This window comes from Mesoplodon densirostris, chromosome 15 (genome assembly GCF_025265405.1).
Source record: "Mesoplodon densirostris isolate mMesDen1 chromosome 15, mMesDen1 primary haplotype, whole genome shotgun sequence".
Lineage (NCBI taxonomy): Eukaryota > Metazoa > Chordata > Mammalia > Artiodactyla > Ziphiidae > Mesoplodon > Mesoplodon densirostris.
The window spans coordinates 1066431-1091620 of NC_082675.1; the positions used below are offsets into that span (position 1 = coordinate 1066431).

At 54.8% G+C, this 25190-nt stretch overlaps 1 protein-coding gene and 1 non-coding gene across 11 annotated transcripts in view; both read right to left on the minus strand.

The window, feature by feature from the left end:
• EP400 (E1A binding protein p400) overlaps nucleotides 1–25190 on the minus strand; it is a 114566-nt gene that overhangs the window by 23796 nt on the left and 65580 nt on the right. For all 10 annotated transcript variants that reach the window (XM_060118582.1, XM_060118581.1, XM_060118580.1 and 7 more), the window contains 19 exons: nucleotides 24557–24799; nucleotides 22552–22716; nucleotides 20460–20615; nucleotides 18733–18824; nucleotides 17953–18224; nucleotides 13066–13268; nucleotides 12809–12978; nucleotides 11177–11373; nucleotides 9381–9492; nucleotides 9087–9230; nucleotides 5839–5982; nucleotides 5559–5642; nucleotides 5117–5251; nucleotides 4866–4910; nucleotides 4607–4760; nucleotides 4247–4488; nucleotides 3963–4136; nucleotides 2637–2773; nucleotides 2448–2504 (listed from right to left, as the gene is read on the minus strand). In XM_060118582.1, coding sequence (XP_059974565.1) covers nucleotides 2448–2504; nucleotides 2637–2773; nucleotides 3963–4136; nucleotides 4247–4488; nucleotides 4607–4760; nucleotides 4866–4910; nucleotides 5117–5251; nucleotides 5559–5642; nucleotides 5839–5982; nucleotides 9087–9230; nucleotides 9381–9492; nucleotides 11177–11373; nucleotides 12809–12978; nucleotides 13066–13268; nucleotides 17953–18224; nucleotides 18733–18824; nucleotides 20460–20615; nucleotides 22552–22716; nucleotides 24557–24799 — 2926 coding nt within the window. The remainder of the gene's footprint in view (nucleotides 1–2447; nucleotides 2505–2636; nucleotides 2774–3962; nucleotides 4137–4246; nucleotides 4489–4606; nucleotides 4761–4865; nucleotides 4911–5116; nucleotides 5252–5558; nucleotides 5643–5838; nucleotides 5983–9086; nucleotides 9231–9380; nucleotides 9493–11176; nucleotides 11374–12808; nucleotides 12979–13065; nucleotides 13269–17952; nucleotides 18225–18732; nucleotides 18825–20459; nucleotides 20616–22551; nucleotides 22717–24556; nucleotides 24800–25190) is intronic.
• On the minus strand, nucleotides 11661–11788 carry LOC132503319 (small nucleolar RNA SNORA49). The gene has a single exon (XR_009534573.1). It is a non-coding gene; the product is annotated as a small nucleolar RNA SNORA49 (small nucleolar RNA).

A 25190-nucleotide genomic window follows, 5' to 3' on the forward strand; every position in this document is an offset into this window, starting at 1 on the left:
GGTGCCGCTGCTGCGCCTGTCGGGCCCCTCTGGACACCAGCCCTCCCACGTCACGTGCCCCAGCTCGCGCAGTGCGTTCTCTCCCGTTCTCTGACCTCGCTTACGTCAGTCCACTCAGTCCCCCGACCCCCCGAGGAAGTCCTGCAACCCACCCTGCCGCCCCCATATTAGCAGGCTGGTCCCCCTCACCCCGTGTCTCTCCATCACGCCTGGTGGTAAAGCCACAGGCTCAGAGCACTCCCCACTCCGCCTGCCCCAGGCCTCCACCACTGGGGGGGAATTCAACCGCTGGGTGTGGCGACGGTCCAGCCACCCCAGCGTTTCCTGCTCCACATCCGGCTCCCTCCTGGGACACACGGCCTGGCCTCCCACTGCTCACAGACCCTGACCCTGGCCATTACCTAGAGACACCCCCTCAGCACACCTGGTCTGCGTGTAGCCAAGGCCAGCCCGGCTCCACCCTCATCCTGTCCACCAACCTCTCCCACCAGCGCCAGACACACAAAAACAAAACTGAACCACCGAGATGCCCTCCAGGTCTGCATTCACCTTGCAGCCTCTCTCCAGCTCACTCTGATCGGCCTCACACCACCCCTGCTTCCGCCCAAACTGCGGGCCACCCCTGCGCTGCCCCGCTCCCCACCAATGGTGGCACCATCCCCAGACCTCCTCCCTCCCATCCCGCAGGCCAGCCTTCTATTCGCCCACCCTGCCCTCCGTGCCTGCCCACCCGCGCCGGCTCTCACTCGGAGGAACAAGTGTCTGCTCTCCCACCCGGCCCGTTCTCCCCAGCTCAGCCAGGCTGTAGGTTCTGTTCCCCTTCAGGATGAATCCTCGCCTCCGTAAGGATTACTCAGAGTCTGTGTCTTGTGCGAGAGAAACAGGAGGGCAGGGCTGGGCCCGCCTTGTTCACTGCTGACCCCCGGCCCAGCCTGTTTTTCTTGTTAAGAAAACCAATTAATGAAATTAATCATCAATTTGATCAATACGCACATATGGAACACGTGCTCTGTGCCTCTAGCACCCCTACATCCACGGAGCTCACACAAGACGCTGAAGGAGTCAAGTAAAAACGCAAAGACAGGGCTTCCCTCGTGGCGCAGTGGTTGAGAGTCCGCCTGCCAATGCAGGGGACACGGGTTCGTGCCCCGGTCCGGGAAGACCCCACATGCTGCGGAGTGGCTGGGCCCGTGAGCCATGGCCGCTGAGCCCGCGCGTCCGGAGCCTGTGCTCCACAACGGGAGAGGCCGCAACAGTGAGAGGCCCGCGTACCGCAAAAAAAAAAAAAAAACAACGCAAAGACAATCCGCTCCGGCAAGAAACACAGAGAGGGGCTGGGGCGCAAGTACCAACGAGGAGAAGGTGACGTGTGAGGGAGGGCCTGGCGGGGGGCCGACGGGTCCAGAGAAACGGTCCCAGACGGAGCGACCCGCAAGGCAGAGCCAGCCGCCAGGCGGTGGAGCAGGCCGTGGAGGCCAGGGTGCACGGAGCGGACGGGCAGCACAGGCCTTGGTCCTTGGTGCGGCCGGGGGCCCTCAGCAGGCCCGGGCCCGTGTCAGGCAGTATCTGGTGACGAGGAAGGCTTGAGCCAGAGGAGCAACTGAGCTCCATCTGAACATGTGTTTTTTCCTGATGGTTTATTAGAAAAAGGCAAACATGCAGGAAGTTGCAGGGATTTTATAGCAAAGGCCCACGTGCCGAGCAACTCAGACCGTACAGTTCTCTTTCCCTCTGTCTGCTCTCTCACACCTACCCATCTACCCAGTCAGTTTTCTTCCTTTGCAAAATTTCAAGGCAAGAACACTCACCCCAGGTCTTCCCTGGTGGCGCAGTGGTTGAGAATCCACCTGCCAACGCAGGGGACATGGGTTCGAGCCCTGGTCTGGGAAGATCCCACATGCCGTGGAGCAACTAAGCCCGTGCGCCACAACTGCTGAACCTGTGCTCTAGAGCCCGCGAGCCACAACTGCTGAGCCTGCATGCTGCAACTACAGAAGCCCATATGCCTAGAGCCCATGCTCCACGACAAGAGAAGCCACCGCAATGAGAAGCCCACGCACCGCAGCTAGAGAAAGCCCACGCGCAGCAACAAAGACCCAACGGAGCTATAAATAAATAAACAAATACACAACTAACTAACTAACTAAATAAAAAGAACACTCACCCCCACCCCCAGTCAACTGGGTACATTTCTAGGGCGGGGCCGAGCAGACATATGCCAGCTCAGAGGTGGCACAGCCGCTGTGACGCTGTCAGACTGCAGGCAGGACACCCCATCCCGTGAACGGGGACACGAGTGTGCCCGGTCCACCTCACCTCGACACCACCCCCAGCTGATGCCTGGACATGCCATTCGCACAACAATTCACTTAACTTGTAGGGTTTAAGAAAACATTAAAATGAAATCATTTGAAATGATGAAAACCGTGTCACAAATATAGAAATACCTTTCTGCCAACACGGAAGCGTGCTTGGGGTTTTTCTGAAAGGGATTCATGCCAAGCCTGTAACACAGAAAGGGACAGAATTACTGAAGAGAGGACAATGCACTGAAGAAGGAAGGGAAGGCCAAGGACACACAGTGGAAACCAAGACCCCGACCCCGCGGAGCCGGCGCAGGGGCGCGGGGCGCGTACAGAGGCTTGATGGGGGGGCTCCTCTTGCCCGCGGTCATCTTCATCAGGTCAAAGTGGCTCGTGTACAGCTGGGTGTGCGTGGCGTTCTCGTCCTGAGCGTACATCTGGCCCGTGCGCAGAGGACGGTTGTTCTTACTCTGAAACAGGATGGTGGGGGGCACAGCAGGGTCAGGCGCTGACCCTGCGAACAGGGTCCCTGAGTGGAGGTCCAACGTGAAATCCCCGGCTTAAACAATGAGTCCCTTCTTCCCACCCTTCTCTCTGAGACTCAACACAGATGGAACAGCAACGACATAGCGGTCGTCGTCCACCGACCGCAAACACACTCCCCAGCCTGGGCTACGCTTTCCCGTCCGTCCCACCTCCAGCTCGGCAGACAGCAGTGAGGCCGAGTGGCCGGGCTGACGCAGCCAGAGCGCCTTCACCCTGGTCGGCCCCGGGGCACCAAGCGGCGGCTGTCCCCCAATTTGGAGACAACTGTTTTTAGAAAAATGAAAACCGAGATTCGTTAAAGAGTGCTTATAGAAACAAAGTAAGTGATTTCCATGAACTAGAAACCCAGGAGCAAACTTCATCGAAGCCCGGGACGTCTGCCGCTGCCACGCATGCCCTGGCCCGTCCTAGGCGGGAGACGCGGTCATCGCTCCCACTCTACGACTGGGCGCCGGCCACAGGTACACGCCAGGCCGACGCCGCGTGCAGAGGCTTTCTGTATGGAGGCCACAGACACCCTCCTGAGGACAGGCGAGGAGTGAGAGGCAGCAAGGCGGGGACAGAGCAGACGGAGAAATGGAAGAGACAAATGCAGCCCAAAGGAGACGAGAAAAGGCAGCGCCCTGGAGACCTCCTCAGTAGCCACGCGGACTCGAGGGGCCTGGCTGCCCCACAGGTGGCCTCCTGATGACAGACACCACGTACTCGGCTGTTCTGCACTCAGAGTCTGTGATGCCCGCGGCTGGGACCAGAGTGTCTAGCGCCTGTCAAGCCGCTGCAGCGGCCGAGACCCCGGGAAAGCACGGCGATGCACGAAGCGGGAGGCACCGACAGGCCCTCCTTCAATGAGGCTAACAGCACAGAGCCGTGCCCGTCTACACACCCAACCCGGGAGGGAGGACGAGGCGCTAGGACGGCGCCGGGCCACAGACAGCACAGAAGCTTCCAAAGGACGCAGCGGCGCGGACGCTCTCTATCGGGCAAGATCTCGGCGCAGGGACTCCGGCCGGCGGGAACGGGGGCTGGGACTGTGCCTGCCCCAGCTCGGGGCCGCGCCCCACGCCCCTCCCGCCCCCTCGCCGAGCCGCGTGCCCCGCAGGAAGGGGGCCTCACCTTCCCCTCCTCCCTCGGGATGAGCACGTTCTCGTAGCGGTTCCGGCACTGCTTGGAGGAGCGGTAGATGCGGCTGCAGGAGTTGACGACGTCGCTGACGAGGTCCCAGTTGGGCGTGTGGGCCGGGGACACGACCGTGAGGTTGAGCGGCAGCTCGAGCAGCTGCTTCACGGCCTGGAGACCAAGTTCAGGTGCCGCGGGTCAAGGCGCTGCAGGTCAGCGGCTTCCCCGCCCTCCAAAGGGCCCCGAGGCCGCGGCCGGCCCAGGTCGAGCCCAGGACTCACCTGCAGCAGCGCCCAGTCCTCGCTGATGAGCCACTCAGGGTTGTCGGGACCGGACTCGGTGGCTGGCTTGGCGAACGTCGGCAGAGGCTTGGCGAACTGCGTCTGCTGCTTCAGCAGCATGTTCTTCTTCTGCTCCTTCCCCTCCCGGCGGATCTTCAACAGGCCGGGCGTCGCGCGGTCGAACAGCGACCGCGGGGGGACCACGGCCTCCCCGTGACGCTGCTTCTTCTTCCTGCCTGCGGCTGCGTGGAGAGGCTGCTTCAGCCAGCGGGTCAGCGGGCACGGGGAGCCGCAGGGCCGCGGAGGAGGGTTAGCGAGACCGCCGGGAGCGCCAAACCCTCTCCCGCCACAGGAACCCACCTGAGGGGTCCGTCTTGTGTCTCCGGCGCTCCTTCCTCACGTACACGGGCGGCAGCTTGGACTCCGGGATGGGAGTGGTTTCGTACATGAGACACATGACCGAGTCGATGTAGATGTCGTTGTCATCCTGGGGGGGCGTGGGCGGCGTCCAGAGCTGCGTGCGGAAGGGAGAGCCCTGAGCCGGCGGCCCTGGGAGCAGCCGCCCGACAGGGCAGGAGGCGGGAGGCGAGCCCAGGGACACGGGGAGGTGGGCACTCACCGGCATGACCTCCGTCTGCCCGTCAGCGCCCTCACACACGAATTCCTACAGGAGAACGGGAGCGTTTCAGGTCCACCCAGCCCTGGCTTCAAGCTGCAGCCACCAAGCATCTACCTTCACGCCGGTCAAGTCTTGAAAACAAGCTCACAGCGTGGCTGCTGAGAAGCCCCATGGTGCGTCTGCACCGCAGCCGGCTGGCAGGACGGCGGGGAAAGCCAGGGCAGGTGAGGGGAGCCCTCGGGCACACGTACCGCGCTGCAGGCGTCCTCCCGGGTGTAGGTGAGAAGCTGCTGCTGCTCGTGCTCGCGCCGCGCCCGGGCCTCGCGCTCCCGCAGTGCCCGCGCATGCCGGGCCTCCCACTCGCCCACGGCGGCCAGCACGGCGCCCTGGGGAGACAGCGGTCGTTCCCGTTGCCGCCCCCGCCCCCCGCCCTGCACCGCCCCCTGCTCCCGGACCGGGCCCTTCTCTTTGTTCCCAATACAGGACCCTCTTTCGAGCCCCAAGCTGCTTCAGAACCGAGGAAAACTGCACCTGCAGGTTCCTGAGGCTTCTCCCTTCCAATCAGTTTGTACACGGGTGGGTCTGGGTTTATTCCTTTAACTCTAGGCAAGTCACACTTAGTTCCAACCCAGTTTAACTCTGAAGAATTTGAGATTCTCACGTGTTAAGATGGTCAGAAGTTCATTCTCTTACCTCACTATTTCTCTCCTTTTCTTGATCAGTGGAAGTATGGAATAATTCCAGGTAATTCAAAGCATATTTTTCAATTGGTGTGAGCTGTTTCAAGATGTATTTTTTGAATACGGTTAACAGCAAGTTCACAAGGATTTAGTTCCTCTTACAACCCCCCACCAACACTTGAATCAAAACAGCGACTGTTCTTGGTCAAGATGAGCAAGAAATATCTCCCAGAAGGGTCACACGTTTAAAGCATTTAGGTGCAGAGAAGCAAAGGAAGTAGGAAACGCCAAACCTGCCCCATGAAGTCCGCCAGCTCCTCCAGCGGCGAGGGCTCCTCGCCCCACCGGGGACCGTCCGGGCGCCGAGACCCGGGCGCCAACTCCTCTGCTGGCTCGTGCGCGTCCTCCTCCTCCAGACACTCGATGCTCTTGAGGGCCTGCGGGAAGTGCGCCCTTAGTGGACGTGACTCGGACGCGCTTTCAGCACCTCAGTTGAGGGGCGCAGCCCACACGGCTGGCTACACGCCCCCACTGCACACCGGGCCTCCCACAGCAACGCCTGCTCTCCTCGGCCCCCCTCGCACGCCTGCAACGACGGCGCCGCGGGCACAGGGAAAACGGGCACGCCCTCGAGAAGAGCCAGAGGTACACAGGCTGACGCGCACAGCCCGGCACCCAGACTCAGAGAACCGAGCAGGATGGGGCGTCCGGCTGCGTCTCACACCCGCCACCCACCACCCGGCCCCGGTCCTGACCATGAGAACAATTCTTCGTGGTGCACGAGATACAGGCCGTGGTCCGTGGTGAAGACAGAAACCAAGCCCCCAGGAAACGTGCTGCAGACGGCGACAGACACATACAGGTCAGTGTCACCACAGCTCAAGAAACGCCCATTAGACTAGCAGATGCCGCAGGCGCCTCTCCCGACACCCGACAGCCAAGGGCTGGCAAATGCAGACACACATGCTCACATCGGGGCTGGGGCTGGGGGGACCACGCAGCTAAGAGGATGTCAGTTAAGAAATGGTACCTCTTTCCAGGGCAATTGGGCAACATCTGCAAAATTTAAAATGTAACCCTTCCTCACGCGATACCCAGGAAGTATTTCCAGACAGACCGTACGTCTAAGTATGAAGAACAAAACACTGAAACATGTAGAAGAAAATAAAGAAGAACCTCTCTTAGAATGCAAAAGTACCAACCATGTGATAAATATAGTCTGCTGGTGGCATTAGGACCAAGAATTTCTGCTCGCTGAAAGACAGCATTAAAAAAGGCAAACCACAGGTTGGGAGAAGACCTTTTACAGGTAACCCACAAAAGCCTCGCATCCAGAATACAGAAAAAAAGCCCACAAGCCATTAAGAGAAAAAGACAATCCAGTTAAAAAAAAAATAGGGAAAAGACACAAACGAGCACTTAAAAAGGTATCCACGCCGCCAATGAACACAAAGCTCACCAGCCAAGAGCAAACTGCAATTCAACCAGAGATGTGCCCACACTGTCCCCCACGCCTGCACCTCTGAACTGGGCCCCAGTCCAGCGTCAGCACAGAGCCAGGTGATGGTCCTAACCCACACGTCCCCCGGCCATACCTGACCCCTACTTCCGGACCCGGAGGTGCTACCCCTCCACCCCAGCACTCCTCCTGGACACCGCGGGGCACCCCACCTGCGCAGGGTGACGGCGTGTCATCTGTCCCGTCACTACAAGAGCAGCTCTGTGGAGGCGAGAGTTCCTTCTCCCGACGCTCTACCCCTCCTGCCTACAGCAGAGCCCAACTCACAGTAAGACGTGCAGCCGGAACACTTCAAAGACTCTGTGTGCTGAAACCTCACTGTGCCAACACCTCAGAGACGCACTGAGAAACAACAGCAAGGGTGTGTAACACACTCACAGTCCTCAAACACACATGCCTTCAGGTCTCATGCTTCTTCCAGGATCCATGTAAGATATATATATTTTAAAAACTTATTTATTATTTATTTATTTTTGGCTGTGTTTTTGGTCTTCGTTGCTGCACGCGGGCTTTCTCTAGTTGCGGCGAGCGGGGGCTACTCTTCGTTGTGGTGCGCGGGCTTCTCACTGCAGTGGCTTCTCTTGTTGCGGAGCACGGGCTCTAGGCACGCGGGCTTCAGTAGTTGCGGCACGCGGGCTTCAGTAGTTGCGGCACGCGGGCTCAGCAGTTGTGGCTCACAGGCTTCAGTAGTGGCACGTGGGCTCAGTAGTTGCGGCACGCGGGCTCAGCAGTTGTGGCTCACAGGCTTCAGTAGTGGCACGTGGGCTCAGTAGTTGCGGCACGCGGGCTCAGCAGTTGTGGCTCACAGGCTTCAGTAGTGGCACGTGGGCTTAGTAGTTGCGGCGCACAGGCTCAGCTGCTCCGTGGCTTGTGGGATCCTCCCGAGTCCCCCACACTGGCAGGCGAGTTCCTGGCCACTGCGCCACCGGGGACACCCCATAAGACTTTTAACAATGGTTCAGTGGTCACCTCCAGGACAGGTAACCTACTGTTTCCCTACTATCATTTGTTATGAGGTTTACGTCATGCTGTTTGACGTTTTTTTTTTTTTTTAAAAAGAAAAAACCTGATGCACGTATCACCAATTGTTAAAAGAAAACGGTACATCTATCTGTCCCTCCTGATACTGAAACAGCTGTAAGGTACTTCTGTGCAAGTGACATTACACACAGACAACTCCTGGAAGGAAACGTGAGAGACAGCTGACAGTGGCTGTCTCTGAGAGGGAAGTGAGGGCCTGGTGCAGGACACTTACTTTTCATTATAAATTCCTGAAGGTTTTTTACCACATGCATCATGCATTTATTACTTCTCAATCACTGGACAGTCAAGTTTCAAAAACAGGAGAGGAGGTGTCCTGCAGTCAAAGGCCCCCAGGAGGCAGGGTGGGAGCAGGGCCTCGGGGAGGGAAGCGAGGGGCCTGACAGCCAAGTGTGTGCCAGGTCTGCACAGCAGCACTGCCCCAGAGCAGCAGCATGCGAGCCAAGCACGCGGTCTGCGATCTCAAGTGTCCAGGCCGGCAACACAGAAGCCAAGGTTTCAGTGAGAATCCAAGGCATTATCATCTTAGCGGGTAACCAACGCAGGAAGGCTGAGCCAGCTGCTGCTCTTTCTGGTTCTGTCCTCAGAGTGGGACGTGTATCCCACACTCACGCCGGGGCTCCCTGCACAGCGGGGCATCCTCCCCAGCAACGCTGTGACAGAGGTGCTGACACAGCGGGGTGGAGGGGTCGGGGCACAAAGTCACACAGGACGGCGAGGGGTGGCCCGAGAAGCGTGGGTGAAAGGGTGACGGTGGCAGGGAGGGCGGCAGGCACGCAAGGCCCACCCGCTCTCTCGCGCGTCCTCCACCTCTTTTACAGCTAAAATCCCCCAACCACAAGCAGGGAGGGAGGGGCTGACAGGCCAGGCTCGAGGGGCTGGAGCCTGGTGGGGGGCGGGGGGAGCAGCAGTGCCGCAGTAGCGGAAGGCAGACCCAAAGCCCCGGGCCCGACGCTGCCAGGCGGCGCCGGCCACCCTCACCTCTATGAAAGGTCTGGCAATTTTGGGTGCAATGGTTTCTGTGACAGAAGGTTCCTGAGAAAGGACGACAAACTCCTCGGCTTTCACTGGGAAGCCAGTGTCATCCATGGGTGGATAAACCTCAAACAGTTCCTGGATCGTCCGCTGAAACAAAAATGAGTACCATTGAGCTTGAGACCTCCGCGCGCGGAAAACCGCCAGCGGCCACCCCCTCAACCATTAAACCCGCCCGGTTCCCGTCACCGTGTGGCAACCCCGCCCCACGGCCCCAGGCCTCCACGTGGACGAAGGTACCTGCGTGAGGAACGCCATGGAGTAGTCGTTTCCCTGAGCAGCCACTTCTCGGATCAAATCTTTGGTTCCATTTTTCAACAATTTCTCTTCAATGGAATTGCCGCTCACAAGCCTATAAACCAAACACACACGCGACAGCTAAGTCCCCGGGAGCCGAGGACAGCACGAGGGCCACGGTGCCTGGACCGCCCAGCAGAACAGCACCTGCGTGGCATGGCTTGTCAGCCCCACTCTGCACTGCTTCCTTCCTTCGTGTGGTGCCCGGAGGTGACCATGCCTGTCCCGCCTCCCACACGGCAGGAGGGCGGGCCCCGGAGGCCCACATGCCACCCATGCTGGCCATCCATGTACCCCACCGGCCTCCACCTGGAAAGGCCCCCGGGGGCCTCCGGACCCTCGAGCCCTGTCTCCTTCAGCGCTGACGGTGGCGGGCGGGCACCCCTGCATCACTGTGCACCTCTCTGCACTGCGCCCCCAAATGAACCCGTGTCCAGTGGCTGCAGCCCAAGGATGCGCGTCCCCTGGCTCCTGCTTTGTGCCCCCGGAACGCTGCAGTAACCATTCCCACACCCATGATCAGCGCTTTCACTAAAAAATGATGTTAAACTTCACTATCGCTTTGGGGAAACTTCACAATTTTATGAACCAGGTCTTCCTGTCTAAGAACAGAGCACATCCTCCTGCTGGTGACATCTCTTCAGCTTAGCCCTTTCACGATTTTACACTCTACTTCCTAACACATCCAGCACCTTTACTGCTAAGGTCATTCCTGAGAGTTTATGGATTGTGTCTCCTGAGAATAAAACATTTTCCCCATTTCTAGCTAGTAATTGCTAAAGGGCCAATGATAAGGAAGGGATTACACAATGAAACATTATTCATTTCTATAAACAATGTATCAAATTTATATGTATTAACACAGAAATACACTCATAATATACTGTTAAAAGAAAACAGGATTAGGCAATAAGACTGACTGCTGGCATGAGCCATCTAAAAAAATCAGGGAAATGTCTGGAAAGACACACACCAAAATGCTACTAACTGCCGTCTGGGCAGGATACTAATGTTCTCCGTGTGCTTTCCTTTTTTTTTTTTTCTTTTTCTTTTCAATGAACGAGTAATACATTTATAATCAGGAAAAAATTAAAGCTATTTAAACACAGTGCATGGATGACGACGTCTTGATGAAAACGGCGAGGGTTACGCGCGTGGGCTGGGGTCTCCGTCCCAGGCTGGCCGCCAGGGACCGCACCCTCAGTGCCGACCCCGCCCAGAGGTGGCAGGAGTGCAGGGGAAGGGGCGCGGCGCGTGCCTGGCACACGCGGGCACCAGACGGGCAGCCAGCGGGGGCCGAGTGCTGCCGCGCTGTCCCCGTCGACACTCCCAGAGCTCAGACACAACGGCAGAGCCTTCTCTGCCTTCCTCAACTGCGTGTGGTTGGCCGCTTATAAGATTTAAATGCTTTCAATAGGGAATTTACAAATTGCTAACTGTTAAGTTATGATAATTTATATCTGAAAATACTTGAAACAACTTAGAACATGAAGCACCCTCCTAAGGGTCAGGGACTCCAGGAGAAATACAAGTACACGTCGGAAGGACAGCAGTTATGTCTCAGCAGCACGACCCAGTCACCGCTGCAAACAAACTCAGTTACGTCCCAGGCAGATGCTGAGTATAAAGAAAGAACAGACAGGACGGCAGGAATACGAGCCTGCCTGAAGCAAAGTACACAGAACTTGGGGGAAGCTTCTGCAGTACGCGGCAGCCCCCGGCCCAGCCGCCCGCCTCACCTGTATATGTGCACGTCCTTGCGCCGCCCGATCCGGTCGCACCACTCCTGGGCCTTGGCGTCCATGACGGGGTTGAGGTCATGGTCGTAGAACACCACCGCGTCGGCCTCCACCAGGCTCACGCCCGTGGCGCGGCTGTGTGTGGAAAGGAGGGCACAGAAGACCCGCCTGTCCCGGTTGAAACTCCTCATCAGGTCCTGAGGCGGAATAAAGCCCCGAGTTAGCGTCCCTGCCAAACGACAGGGAACCTCTGACGTGTTCTGGTACTTATCAGTTAGAAATGATTCCATAACAAAACTGTTCGGTTTGTGTTTCTTTGGACGCGAGGTCCGTGTTCCAATTACACCGGACTTTAGCATTTTATTCTGGCTCTTCCAGGCATGTGTGGCATCTCTCGCTTACCGGTTGCCGACGCCTCTACCCTGTTTAAGCGTCGCCCGTCAGCAGGTACAGAAAGGAGCGTGTCCGACCCCACCCGACATGTGCTGTCAGCTCCACGAGTGGGCCCCACAGGACAGCAGTCTCCCTGGGGAGGGATGCGTGCTCGTTCATGTACCCTCCGGCAATGCCAGGCGCTTTACAGCAAAAGCCCCTGGAGTAAGGCCGAGGGAGCAGCCGCCGGCCTCCCCACTCCCGCAGGGCCTCCGGCTGAAGTGGCCTCGTTCCCACGACTTCCCTCCTGCAACGACCTCAGCGCCCAAACAGACCTTAGCAGGTGTGACCTGCCCTTTTCCTTCAAGACATTCTCTGTATAATTTGTTACGTCACCGGACAGAACCGGTGACCAAGACTGTGGTGCCTTCCTTCCAGGCCTTCTCAGCGTGGGGAGGGCTGCCTGTGCTGGACGGCGTGAAGTGGGTAATGCGATACACAGGCCAGCAGCTTGTCTGCACTCGGGAATGCTTTGCCTTGTTCTGAAATGCTGTTGAAGATGGCTTCCTAGTTCACGCTGTGGGACACTCGGGACAGAGCCAAGCCCTGTGGCGCGCAGACCACTACTGACCCGTTCTCCTACTCCTGGACTGGGACTTCGCTCCCAACTGGGGCCTGTCACAAACATTCCCACCATCAACAACTGTGCATGTGCATCTTTGAGTGCTGCTGAAGGAGACAACCCTAGACGCAGAGTTAGCAGGTCAGGCGCATACGCTTTTCAGGCTCACAACCCACACTGTCAGCCCGCCTTCTAGAAAGTTGTGCTAATTTGCGCCCCACCAGCAGCGCACGAGAAAGCTGCTCTCACTGTGCCTGATGGACTCAAGCTACCCTTAGCTAACCTGACAGGTAAAGAACGGGCATGTGATTCTTTAACTGTAGATCAGTCTGGAGAACTTCCCTGTTTTCGTGTGGCTGCCTCCCGAAGGACACCCATCTCCTCCTTGTAAGGACTGCAGGTCACCAATTTTGATTCTGAGACATCGAGCCGACTGCATTTCCCAAATAACAGGACTTACGAAAAAATATCAAAGGATGGAGCTTAAAGTCCAAAGACATTAAGAAGTTCTTCCCCTTGCTTAGAAAGCACGACAACACTGAGTTTGCACAGCTCTGAGAAACTAGGTTAGAAGCTGGCCATCAAAGTTGACCCAACTGAGTCATAAACGGTAACAAAAGAGATGATTTCCTCCCTACCTGCCGCTGTTCACTGTTGGCGTTTTCGTCAATTCTTATGTAGGTGAGATAATGGAAGTTCAAGAACATTTCTAAAATGTCTAACATGAGAACCATCTGTGATAAAATCAGCACTCGACGTCCTTCAGATTTCAACTTCTGAAGTAGGATAGCTAACGCTTCCAGCTTTCCTATGAAATGAGTAATATCAAGAGCATCTCATAATCCAAAGCAAGTAAATCCGACACGGTCAGCAGTACAGACGGGGTGTCTCGTACCTGAGTCAAACTGGACCAGCCTCAGCTCGGGAAACCGCAGTGAGCGCAGGGCCGTCACCCGCCGCAGCTGCTGGGCGAAGGGTGCCGCGCGCTCCCGCAGGCAGTGTCTGAAGAGCCTCATCTTGTGGCCGTAGCGGGAGGGCGGCCTCGCCACCCACAAGCGCGGGGGCGCGGCCACCACCGGCGGGACCACACACGCCACCCTGAGAAGCAGGAGCACACGCGTCACAGGCGGCGCGCCTGGGGCGTCCCCACCGAGCGGCCCCTCCGTCTCAGGCAGCGAAGGCTCGAGAAGGAAGAGGGCAGAACCACCTGGCAGCCGGGAGTCCCCAGAGCAGCCAGAGTGCCGAGCTCCAGTCACCGGGCTGCTGGACCACACTATCACAGCCACCACGGGGGCGGGTCCCGGCCGGTCCCAGCCCGTGAGGGCTCCCAGGTCAAAGTGACCAGCACGGGGCGCCCCCCAGGGCAGAGGGATGGGTGCAGAGGCAGCCTGCCGACTTCTGGTGGGAATTCCGGAATGCAGGCACTCTGTCTCCTGGACGGCCTGCGGGAGGATGTGAGCCCTGAAGCTGCTACAGCCACCGTGCCACCAGGAAGGGAGCCAGACTTGGGAGGAGGAGCCCCGCAGAGAGCAGCACCATGACGACTCAGATGAGCCATTACAGCCAACCTGACACCCACCTCCCAACCTGCAGACACCACCTGCTCCAGAAAAGCCCTCATTCTGGGACTCAGCACAAGCTGGGCTTGCATGATGACTTGGTACCAACTGCAAGCAAACTACAAAACCACTTATGACCAAAGCTCTGATCAATGAAATCAAAGAAGCACTAAATAAATGGAGAAATATTCCATGTTCATGGACAGGAAGATCTAATACTGTCAAGATGTCAGTTCTTCCCGACTTGATCTAGACATTCAATGCAATCCCAGCCAGCTATTCTGTAGATACCAACAGACTGAATCTAAAGTTTATACGGAGAAGCAACTGCCCAGAAGAGCCAACACAATACTGAATAAGAAAAAGTTGGAGGACTGGCACTACCTGACTTCAAGACTTACCAGAAAGCTACAGTAATCAACAGCATGGTACTGGCAAAAGAACAAACAAACAGTTCAATGGAACAGAACAGAAAGCCCAGAAAGAGATTCTCATAAATACAGTCAATTGACCTTTGGCAAAGGAACAAAGATAACACAAGGGAGCAAAGACACTCTTTTCAACAAATAGTGCTAGAAGGCTTCCCTGGTGGTGCAGTGGTTAAGAATCCGCCTGCCAATGCAGGGGACACAGGTTTGAGCCCTAGTCTGGGAAGATCCCACATGCCGCAGAGCAACTAAGCCCGTAAGCCACAACTACTGAGCCTGCACTCTAGAGCCTGTGAGCCACAACTACTGAGCCCGTGAGCCACAACTACTGAAGCCCACGCGCCTAGAGCCTGTGCTCCGCAACAAGAGAAGCCACCGCAATGAGAAGCCTGCGCACCGCAACAAGGAGTAGCCCCCACTCGCTGCAACTAGAGAAAGCCCGTGCCCAGCAATGAAGACCCAACGCAGCCAAAAATTTAAAAAGTAAATAAAATAAACTTATTAAAAAAACCCAAAAAACAAATAGTGCTAGAACTGGGCATCCACGTGCAAAAAAATGAATCTAAAAGGGACAACCAGACACAATGTCTTCCTAATGGCAGTATACAGTAACACCTATTCTTCAAAAAAACAAAAAATAAAAAACCCACAAAATAAGAACAAATAAACCTGAAGTTGATCAAGCCTCTGGATCTAACGAACAGTTTACAGACAATACAGGGAACAAAGCAGCATGTTAAATTACACCTTGAGGGATCAATCAGCAAACCCAGACTGTGGGAAATTCTACACGGCAAACCACCAGGTTTTCTCAACAAATAAATTACAAGGAAAAAAACGGAGAAATAGAAATAGAACCTACAGATTAAAAGATACATAAGAGATATGAATTGATGGCTGTATATCTACCTCATTGTGACTCTGGTTTGAGATATAAAAAAATACTTATGAAATAATCAGAAATGTGAATACTGGATAGACATTTGATGATATCACAAAACATCTGCTCTGTGAAAGTCAGGAAAGTGAAAAGACAATCTGCAGACTAGAAGAAAATATTTGCCAAAAACAGAACTGCTGAAGAACTGTTATCCAAGGACTTCCCTGGTGGTGCAGTGGTTAAGAATCTGCCTGTCAATGCACGGCACGTGGGTTCAAGCCCTGGTCCGGGAAGATCCCACAAGCCGCAGAGCAACTAAGCCGGCGAGCCACCACTACTGAGCCCGTGCTCTACAGCCCACGCGCCACAACTACTGAGCCCGTGCACCACAACTACTGAGCCTGCGCGCCACAACTACTGAGCCTGCGTGCCACAACTACTGAAGCCTGTGCGCCTAGGGCCCGTGCTCCACAACAGTAGAAGCCACCGCAATGAGAGGCCCACGCATTGCAACAAAGAGTAGCCCCCGCTCGCCGCAACGAGAGAAAGCCCATGCGCACAACTAAGACCCAATGCAGCCAAAATAAATAAATAAATAAATAAAATTTTTTTTTTAAAAAAAAGAACTGTTATTGAAAATACACAAAGAACTCTTAAAATGCAACAATAAAAGACAAACAACCTGTTTTAAAAATGGGCCAAAGACCTTAAGAGACATGTTACCAAACGTATACAGATGACAAATAAGGATATGAAAAGATGCTCAACATACATATCATCAGGGAAATGCAAATTAAAACAATGAGATACCGCTACACATCTATTAAAACAGCCAAAATCCAAACCACTGACAACAGCAATTGCTGGTGAGGATGTGGAGCAACAGGAACTCTCACTCAGTGCTGGTGGTAATGCAAAATGGTACAGCCACTTTGGAAGGCAGTTCGGCAGTTTCTAACAAAACTAAACATTCTCTTACCGTATGATCTGGTAATCACGCTCCTTGGTATTCACGCAAATGAATTAAAAACCATGTCCACACAAAAACCTACACATGGATGTTTGTAGCAGCTTTATTCATAATTGCCAAATCTTAGAAGCAACCACGTTGTCCTGAATTCAGTAGGTGAACGTTTTTAAACAAACTGTGGTGCTTCCAGACAATGGAATATTATTCAGGGCTAAAAAGAAATGAGCTATCGAGCCATGAAGAGACAAGGAGAAACATTAAGTGCACATTCCTACGTGAAAGAAGCCATCTGAAAAGGCTGCCTACTCTATGTTCCAACTATCTGACATTCTGGAAAAGCAAAACTCTGGAGACAGTGAACAGATAAGTGGTTGCCAGGGTTTCGGGGCGGGGCTGGGGGCAGAGGGATGACTAGGCAGAGCACAGCGGGGTTCCAGGGCCGTGACACGACTCCGTATGATGCTCTAATGGCGGGTGCGTGTCATTATACACTTGTGCGGGCCCACAGAACACCCAAGGCCAGAAGCAAAGCCCCCTGTACACCGCGGACCCTGGGCGCTGAGGAGGAATCACCGGAGGCGCGTGGGCTGTAACGAGCGCGCTACTCCGGCGCGGGGTGCTGACGGTGGGGGCAGCTGGGGGAAGGCGGGAACCCTGCACGCCTTCCCCTCGATTTTGCTGGGAACCCGAGGCTGCTCCAACAAGCAGCCTCTGTCTTAAAAAGTCATCTGTAACGTCAGAGGAAAAGGAGGCAAAAAGACAAGTCAGCATCCGAAACAAGACAAGTGCATGGAGGGCGGCAACCTCCCTCCACAGAGAGTGCAGGAAGGAGCTTCTCTGGAGGCCACTCCCAGTTCCATCGTTTCCATCATTGCTGTTCCTGATCTGAGAGGCCTAAAGAGGACACGCCCTGAAAGCCAGAGCCAGGGCAAACAGAACAGAAGGGAGAGAAAATACCCTCAGGCTGAACCTAAAAATCAGGCCAAAGCAGTGAATGAAGCTGCAAGCAGGGCCTGACACTCTACGTGGGGCAGAGAGACCATGACCCGGGTCTGGCGGGGGAGGGGCTGATACGGCCGGTGGGCCCCAACAGCATCTGGGCTTCTGTTTCTCTCTCTCTCTTTTCTTGGCCTTACTGAGCGGCATGCAAAACTTCCCCGACCATGGATTGAACCCACGTCCCCTGCAGCGGAAGCGTGGAATCGTAACCCCTGGACTCTTACATGTTTCTCATCATGCAACGGTAAATCATTCCTGTGGTTTCTTAATAAAATACTGTTATTGGGCATCCCTGGTGGCGTGGTGGTTAAGAACCCACCTGCCAATGCTAAGGGACACGGGTTCGAGCCCTGGTCTGGGAAGATTTCACATGCTGCGGAACAACTAAGCCCAGGCGCTGCAACTACTGAGGCTGTGCTCTAGAGCCCGCGAGCCACAACTACTGAGCCCATGTGCCACAACTACTGAAGCTCTAGGCGCACAGGCTTCAGTAGTTGTGGCACACGGGCTCAGCAGCTCTGCGTCATGTGGGATCTTCCTGGACCAGGGCCCGAACCCGTGTCCCCTGCATTGGCAGGCGGATTCTTAACCACTGCACCGCCAAGGAAGTCCCTAAAATATTATTTTACAAGAGCAAAATGGAGAAAGCGGTCTACAACACAATGGTCTGGCCCCCAGCCCTGAATGAGCACGGTGCTGTGCTCTGTACACGGGCCCAGGCCCGTGGGGTACAGAACTGACCCGCAGGGAGGAGCACACAGGCTCCCGGAGGGTGGAAAGGCCATCTGGTGCCAAAGCTGAAGACTCTGAAACAGATTTCGGACAGACTCCAAGGGACAACCCGGGGAGAAACTTAGAGGAATGAGATGAGCGTCCACAGAACAACAAAAGCTGCTTGGGTGTGACACAGCAACTGAGTAGAGAACGCTTACAGCCGCTACCTTACCTGTCCATGACGTCCTGGAGGGATTCCTGACGCTGAGTCAGCGTCAAAATCAGGTCCCTGTGAGTTGTCGAGGGTGACATGTACCGGCTCCTGGGCCCAGCCCCCTTCCTATGACCTCCGTCAGGAGCCCCGAGCCAAGGCACGTGTCCTCTGCCGGGCAGGGAACAAACCCCCAATAGGTCTCTGCCGTAGACGGGGGTGCGAGAGCAGCGCCGTTCGTTGACAAAATAAATCTGGTCCAGCCGCTCTTTCAAAAGTCTGGTCTTTTCCTCCTTCATCAAAAACAGGGATGAAAATGGTTACTGAGAAACAGCACGGCCGGTTCCCGGCCTCACCAAGCCCCATGGGTCCCTCACGCGTGGTGACCGGCCGCAGAGCACGCGTAGACGTGCGGGGGGGCCTGGCTCCACGGGAAACAGTGACAGAAACGAGAGCAGAGCGCATGGGCGCCGTTTTCTCCGCCAACGTGACAAGTGCTTCTCGAGACACAGTGAGCGCTTCTAACGCCTGGAAGACCGGCAGAAGGATATAAAAATATGGGAACGGGGGTGTTTGCAATCCTAAAGCCTGGTTTCATTTCTGTTCGTAGGAAAAGCATCTTTAGGATAAACTTCTCTAATCTGGAGAGACGGCGTGTGTTTAGCAGCAGGTAAGTTGACGCCGCCTCGCAGAAGCGGTTCAGTACCACAACCCTCCCGGGTGACAAGCAGCTTCCGAGAACGACTTCCGCGCCTTCAGGGGTGGCGCTGGCACCGCGTGCTGGGGTCTGCTGCCCCGTACCTGGGTCGGCCCGGCGACGGGAGAGGCTGGCTTGGAGGCCACTCCAGGTTCTCCTGCCAGGGGACTGACTGCCACTCGGCTGGGCACACCCACTACAAAGGCAAAAACGAAGGGTTGGCATACAAAACGACCGGCAACGCTCTCCGGAACATCGTCAGCTTTCACTCGCACGTTTCTGGAGTGTGTCAACCATTCACAACCACCAGTGAAGTGTTCCCGCTCTCTGGCTAGGGTCTGAGCTGAGCGCCGCCATCTGCTTCCTTCGGCAGCGCCCAGCGTGACCTCAGACCCGCGGTCGCTCCCGTCACTGCGCCAAGCAGCAGCCACGCGGGCCCAGCGCTCTGTTGCCCTTGGCATCTCGGCAGCGTTGACTTGCGTGCCCGGGACAGAGGGAAGCCTGGGCCCCAAGCGGCCTGCTCCCGTCAGCCGCACCACACGGCCCGTTTGACAGGCTCTACCGCGAGGGCCTGCAGAAGAGGTGGCTGAGGACCGAGAAGGGGCCACTTGCAGGGAGCGACAGGGAAGGGCTAAGGTGACTAGAACCTAGCAGCCGGACTGGTGTCAGGTCGGGAACCTGGGGCCCGCAGAGCAGGACTGAGCGCCCTCTGGGGAGGGTGCTGGCAGTTGGTTCCAGGAAGCAGGAAAAAAGCCTGAAGAACAGACCAACCGAGTAGAGCTGCACGGCCTGGCTGGGAGGTAGAGCGGCCGCCAGGCAATGCTGCCAGCCTCACGGTCCCTCCGGCACCCACCCACTGACAGAGCCCAGTGGGGACGGGGTGCAGAGGCCCCACCACAGCGGCACCACAGATGACCCAGGGCCTGGGGCTGGGCAGTGACCAGGGATTCCACTCGGGAGAGGTCCCTGCCGCTTGCATACATCAACCCGAACCAAGTGCCCGTGCCCGATGTCTGCAATGAGGGTGTGTCTGGAGAGCAGGGGACCCCGGCGGGAAGCAGGCTGCGGAACAGGCAGGGAGGAGCGCTGGCCGCAGACAGGTCCAGGGCCAAACCCTGCTCCGTTACCTGTCCAAGAACTTCTAGCACGTTCCCTAAGTGTATCTGTAACATTAACAAGCAAAATTTCTCATGATTCCAAGTTTCTTGTCAGAGCAAAACCAAATCAAACATCTAAAGGCTGAGTGAGGGTGGTTATGTTCAACCAGTACCTTTGGGAGCAAAAGAGAAAGAAAAGAAACCAAGCTGACACGGGCCATCTATGGAAATCAGAGGTGGCCACAACTGGGACTACCCGTTCTGAGGCATCACAGAAATCATCCACACTCCCCACTTGCCTCAGAAGCAAAGAAAGTCAGAAAGAAGTTTCAGGGACTTCCCTGGTGGCGCAGTGGTTAAGAATCCACCTGCCAACGCAGGGGACATGGGTTTGAGCCCTGGCCCGGGAAGATCCCACATGCCGCAGAGCAACTAAGCCCGTGCACCACAACTACTGAGCCTGTGCTCTAGAGCCCGCGAGCCACAACTACTGAGCCCACGTGCCTAGAGCCCGTGCTCTGCAGAAAGAGGAGCCACTGCAACGAGAAGCCCGCGCATGGCAACAGAGATAAATAAATAAATTTATAGAAAGAAAGAAAGGGAAGGAAAGAAAGGAAAGAAGGGAAGGAAAGAAAGGAAGGAAGAAAGGAAAGAAAGAAAGGGGAAGGAAGGAAGGAAGGAGGGAAGAAAAGAAGTTTCAAAACCAAGTCTCCTTCCGGCTCACAGCACTCTACCTGGCGGGGTCATGGGTGCGGGGCTTGGGCCGCCGGCCGGGGGCTTGCTTCCCAGGGCGTTCAGGGCCCCTGCCTGAGACACTGTCTGCATCACCACGGGGCCTGGAGGTCGCAGGTAGGACTGCCCGGGCGCGGACACAATCTGGAGGACGCTGCCTGCAAGCACACGTGCACGGGGGTCAGTCACAAGCCGAGTGTGCCTTCAACCCCCAGGCTACACCCACTTCCTAAGGTACAGAAACAAGGCAATAAACCGAAAATCCAAAATGAAATTTCCTCCAACGAGGCGATGCCAAGTTCAGTGACTTGGAGAAAAATGACACTATTTCGTTCACAATGAGCGAAAACGCCGAGGGTCAAGGTCACTTGGCTTAACGTCGAGAAGAAGCTCCCCCACTCCTTGCGGTGCCTGACCGACTCCGGGTAACGCGGCGAGTGCCCGCTCAGCACCCGTCACGTCTGCTCGAGGCCTGAGCCCGTCACGGGCTGCAAGGTCCCAGCTCCCAGATCCCATGCTGGGTGCCTGCCAACCAGACAAGCTGGATGAAGAAATATCAAAACACTCGTTTTTTGTTTAGCCCAAATGCCGTGGCTCTATAGCCACTGTCCCAGGAGCCTGCCATTTTCAACCTCTCTGTGATGAAGTCTCCTGGCATCTTTTACTCCGGAATCGTCCTCTACAAAAACTAGAGTTCACCAGAAATTTTAAGAGATGACCTCGCCCCTTTGGTCAAAAAAACAGAGAAAATGGGCATCCCTGGTGGCGCAGTGGTTGGGAGTCAGCCTGCCGATGCAGGGGACGCGGGTTTGTGCCCCGGTCCGGGAGGGTCCCGCATACCACGGAGCGGCTGGGCCCGTGGGCCGTGGCCGCTGGGCCTGCGCGTCCGGAGCCTGTGCTCCACAGCGGGAGAGGCCACAACAGTGAGAGGCCCGCGTAGCGCAAAAAAAACCAAAAAAAAACAAAAAAAAACCCCCAGAGAAATATGGAATAAAACCAGATGAACCCGTTTCTTTGCTGCGGGTTTCCTGGGGGCCTCTGCTCTGCTGAGGTGCGTGTCCCCAGCGTCCACACAGAGCACCCCAGACCTGGCTGACAACTGAACCTCCCGCGCCGATGAGAGCCGTGAACGACGACGCGTCGGGGGCGGCTGCCTGGGGAGGTGGCCGGGTCCCCCCTCTGGGTCCTACCCTCCAGCTGAGTCACTGAGGGTTAACATGAGCTAAGCTGCATCCCCTCATTTCCTCCGAGAAGCAGTTACTACACGAACACGGTGCTCTCAGCCAAAGGCTTGGGAGGGCTTTGGTCTGGAAGTTTTGGAATCTGTACATAAAAGGAAATAATTTCTCCTACATAAATTGCTGGACCTTTGGCACTTTTAGGACAATTTACCTCACAATGAAATTTGAAAGGAGTAAATATTTCTATTTTGATTTTTAAAACAGGGAAACGGTGTCAGTGTGCTGTGCAGTTGGTTTTCAATTAGTATTAATCTTAATGACAGAGAAAAAGCAATGTGTTAGTAATTATTTTGGTTGTATGCCATTAGTAAATTGATAGAAAAATTAAGGGGATTAACATAAGTTCATTTCATTGCCTTATATTAACATCTTGTAATACAATAGTTTTAGACTAAGGGAAACAGATGGAGCTGTTTATTGAGACAACTGGTGAGGAATTATCATGTGTTCATTCCCATTCTAGAGCATGAAACTCCTACATTAGAATATATAGTCACTTTAAATATTATCTATATTTGTAACAAAAGTAGTGTACAGATATTTTATTACAGCACTTTTGTGTAAGTGTGGAACTGAATAAATAAGTTTCATGGTGCACCAAAAAAAAAAAAAGGGGGCAGATTTTATTTAAAAACGACTATCCTCTATTTAACGTGTGTCAAGGGCCAGGCCACCAGGTGATTTACCCGTTACCTCCCAAGTCCTCTGAACACCAACGAGGTGAGACTCATTAAGGCCATTTACAGGTGAAGCACCTGTGCTTAAGGGGGCCGAAGTCACAGCTGCAGGGGGGAGCTGCCGGGACGCCCCGGGTTAAAGCCTTCGTGGGTCACCGCCCGTCAGCGAACCCTACCTTGGAGTTGCAGGGGCTGGCCAGCTGTCAGCTGCCGCAGCTGGCTATGCGACAAGGTGAACTTGTTGCCCTGGAACTGAAGCGTCACGGGGCTCTCCGGCTGGGCGACTCGGCTCGGTGGGCCCGCGAGGGAAGCCAGCTGGGCTATTTTGACCACCTCTCCACCTGCAGAGACGCAGAGGAGACGAGAAAGAAAACTCTTGGGAAAAGTTTTCGACTGCTATACTGACGATCACTTGTCACAGAGAATGACCGTCTGTAGCAAACTGAAGTGTCACAGAAACATTTATTAGGTATTTCTAACACTTTCAGAAAATATTTTAATAGAAAAGAAAAAACAATTAAAATTAACACCAGATTTTAATGGTTAACTTCATCATAACTGGTAGAAATTTTAGAGTATCAGATGTTAATATAATTAACCAAGCCCTTAAGGAACATTTTGCTTTTCTTTCCAGGCCATAAAAAAGTAGCAAACATCAGAAGTAGCGGAAATGTATTGGTCATACACTTTGAAACTCTCATATCAACCTCTAAACGTCAGAATCCTTTCTACATGTCCAATTTAGCTCACAGAGATAAACAAGATTTTATCACTATAGATATGAAATAGAGAACTAGCTCCAATTATACCCATAACCTTTTCAAAATGTGGGAATGTATTTAAGTACATAAATACATCACACTTTATGATACAGTGTTTCACACTAATTTGAACTAGATCGTAGGATTCGGTCTGTAATTTTAACTGTGAAAAAATGGAAGATTTAACACTGCTTAAAGCATTTTTTTTTTAAAAAACAAAACTCAGATGGAGTCATATGCACCTAACTCAAAAAGGTACCACCTTCAAACTGTAATTGAATAATAGCTTTAAAGGCTTTTTTTTTTCTTTTTAAACCCAATGGTTGATATTCGAGTCTAAATGTTCCTCCCATGAAAATTCAGGCCAGAATTAGTAGTGATGCTATAAAGAGGATAGTTAGCAAAAGACGAGGAAAACATCCAAGGATATCTTGCCCACAGAAACCATAAACATGAAGGGGAAACGGAAAAAGAGATGCAGAGATCTGTGCACAGAACTACGACTCTCCCACGAGCCCTCCTCAGTCCAGAAGTGGAGGCATGAAAGGCGGCCTGGCCCTACGCCCCCCAAGCACGGCTCCTGGGTACACCCCCGGGGACTCCTACCCCTGGCCAAAAAGAAAGAAAAACCGAAATGTATGCAAGGGCTCTCCTCCCCTGGGCAATGAACCAGGATAAGGGCTTTGCATTTGCTGGCACGGAAGACAGGCTCATCACAAGAGAAAACGAGCCTGAACCCGGTGTCTCCTCATGACACTACTTCTCTCTCTCCCGTCTCTCCAGAAAGGTCTCAACACAACTTGTGCCAACAGATAGAGTGCTCCAGGTGCATCTGAGAAATGGTGTAGCCCAGGACAGTTTCCATCAGGGTACTTCCAACAGCAGGGTGGACAGAGGTAGCACCCTAATCGCACTGGTCACAATAAAAAGTTCTCTTTAAAAAATGCAAGAAGGTTGCGATCTTTCAGTGAGTTATTACAAAATGTCTCGCTTGAGCAACAGTCATTCCAGATTTAAATTTGGTAATAAGGAAGTCGAACCCTAGCTCACAAGGCTTTCGTTTTGCTGCCCTTTGCTCTCCGAGGGGCCCTGGAGGCTGACGGCACAAACCCGTGGCTCACTAAGGAGAAGTGCCCTCCTCGGCCACCAAGGCAGAGCACGAGCACGGGAGAGAAGCAAGGCTGACGGAGGGGGTCAGAAGGAAGGACAGAGAAAGGCCAAGACCCCGGACGCCGGCCCTGAGTGGAGCCCTCCTTCTGTAGATTTAGGGCTGGAAAGGACAGCGTGGTGAAAGGCAGCACCGGACACGGGGTTGGGGAGACAAAGGGAGTGGACAGCAAGGCTCTTCACACGCCGCTCGTGTGAACGCCATGTCCTTGTGCAAAGAGGTGGCAGACCCAGGAGAGGCGAAGCCACTTACTAGGCAGGCGCGCCTGGGCCTGCGAGGTGAGCACCAGCCCCTGAGGCAGCGCGCTCTGCCCGGCCGGGTGCGAGGGGGCCTGGGGCTGGGGCTGGGGCGGGCCCGGGGTGGAGGCCGGGGCAGTGGTCTGAGCCCGCAGTTTCACAGGATGGGCTGGGCTAGGTGCTGTGCTGAAGGTCGAGGCGGGCTGGTGTCTCGGAGCACCGGTGGAGGCCTGAGAGGTCTGAAACGGGGTTGCTGGCGCTGCAATCGATAAGGTTGGTTTGTGCAAAGCTGTTAGAGGTTCTTCAGAAAATGCAGTATTAAACCCGAATTTTAAAGAAATAAAACAAACATTACTTCATACCGCCTCTCAAAGGAGACACCCTCCTCTAAAAAGGGGGGTGGGTGGTCTACAGGATGAGAGAAATCTAATTTTTTATCCATCGTTAACTACTGGTATTTTCACTTCGAGTCCACCAGCCCACGACATTTCTGCATTTCTGGAGTAAACGGGAGTGTCACAAGCCGGCCCCTTCGGGCGTGTCCGTGAGAACCACATCTTAGCCACGCACGGAGGTCAGGCAGCGCTGGCGTCCCCAGCTGCACGAAGAGCTCTTGCAACAAGCAGCTCTGGTATTTATGAAGATCTCAG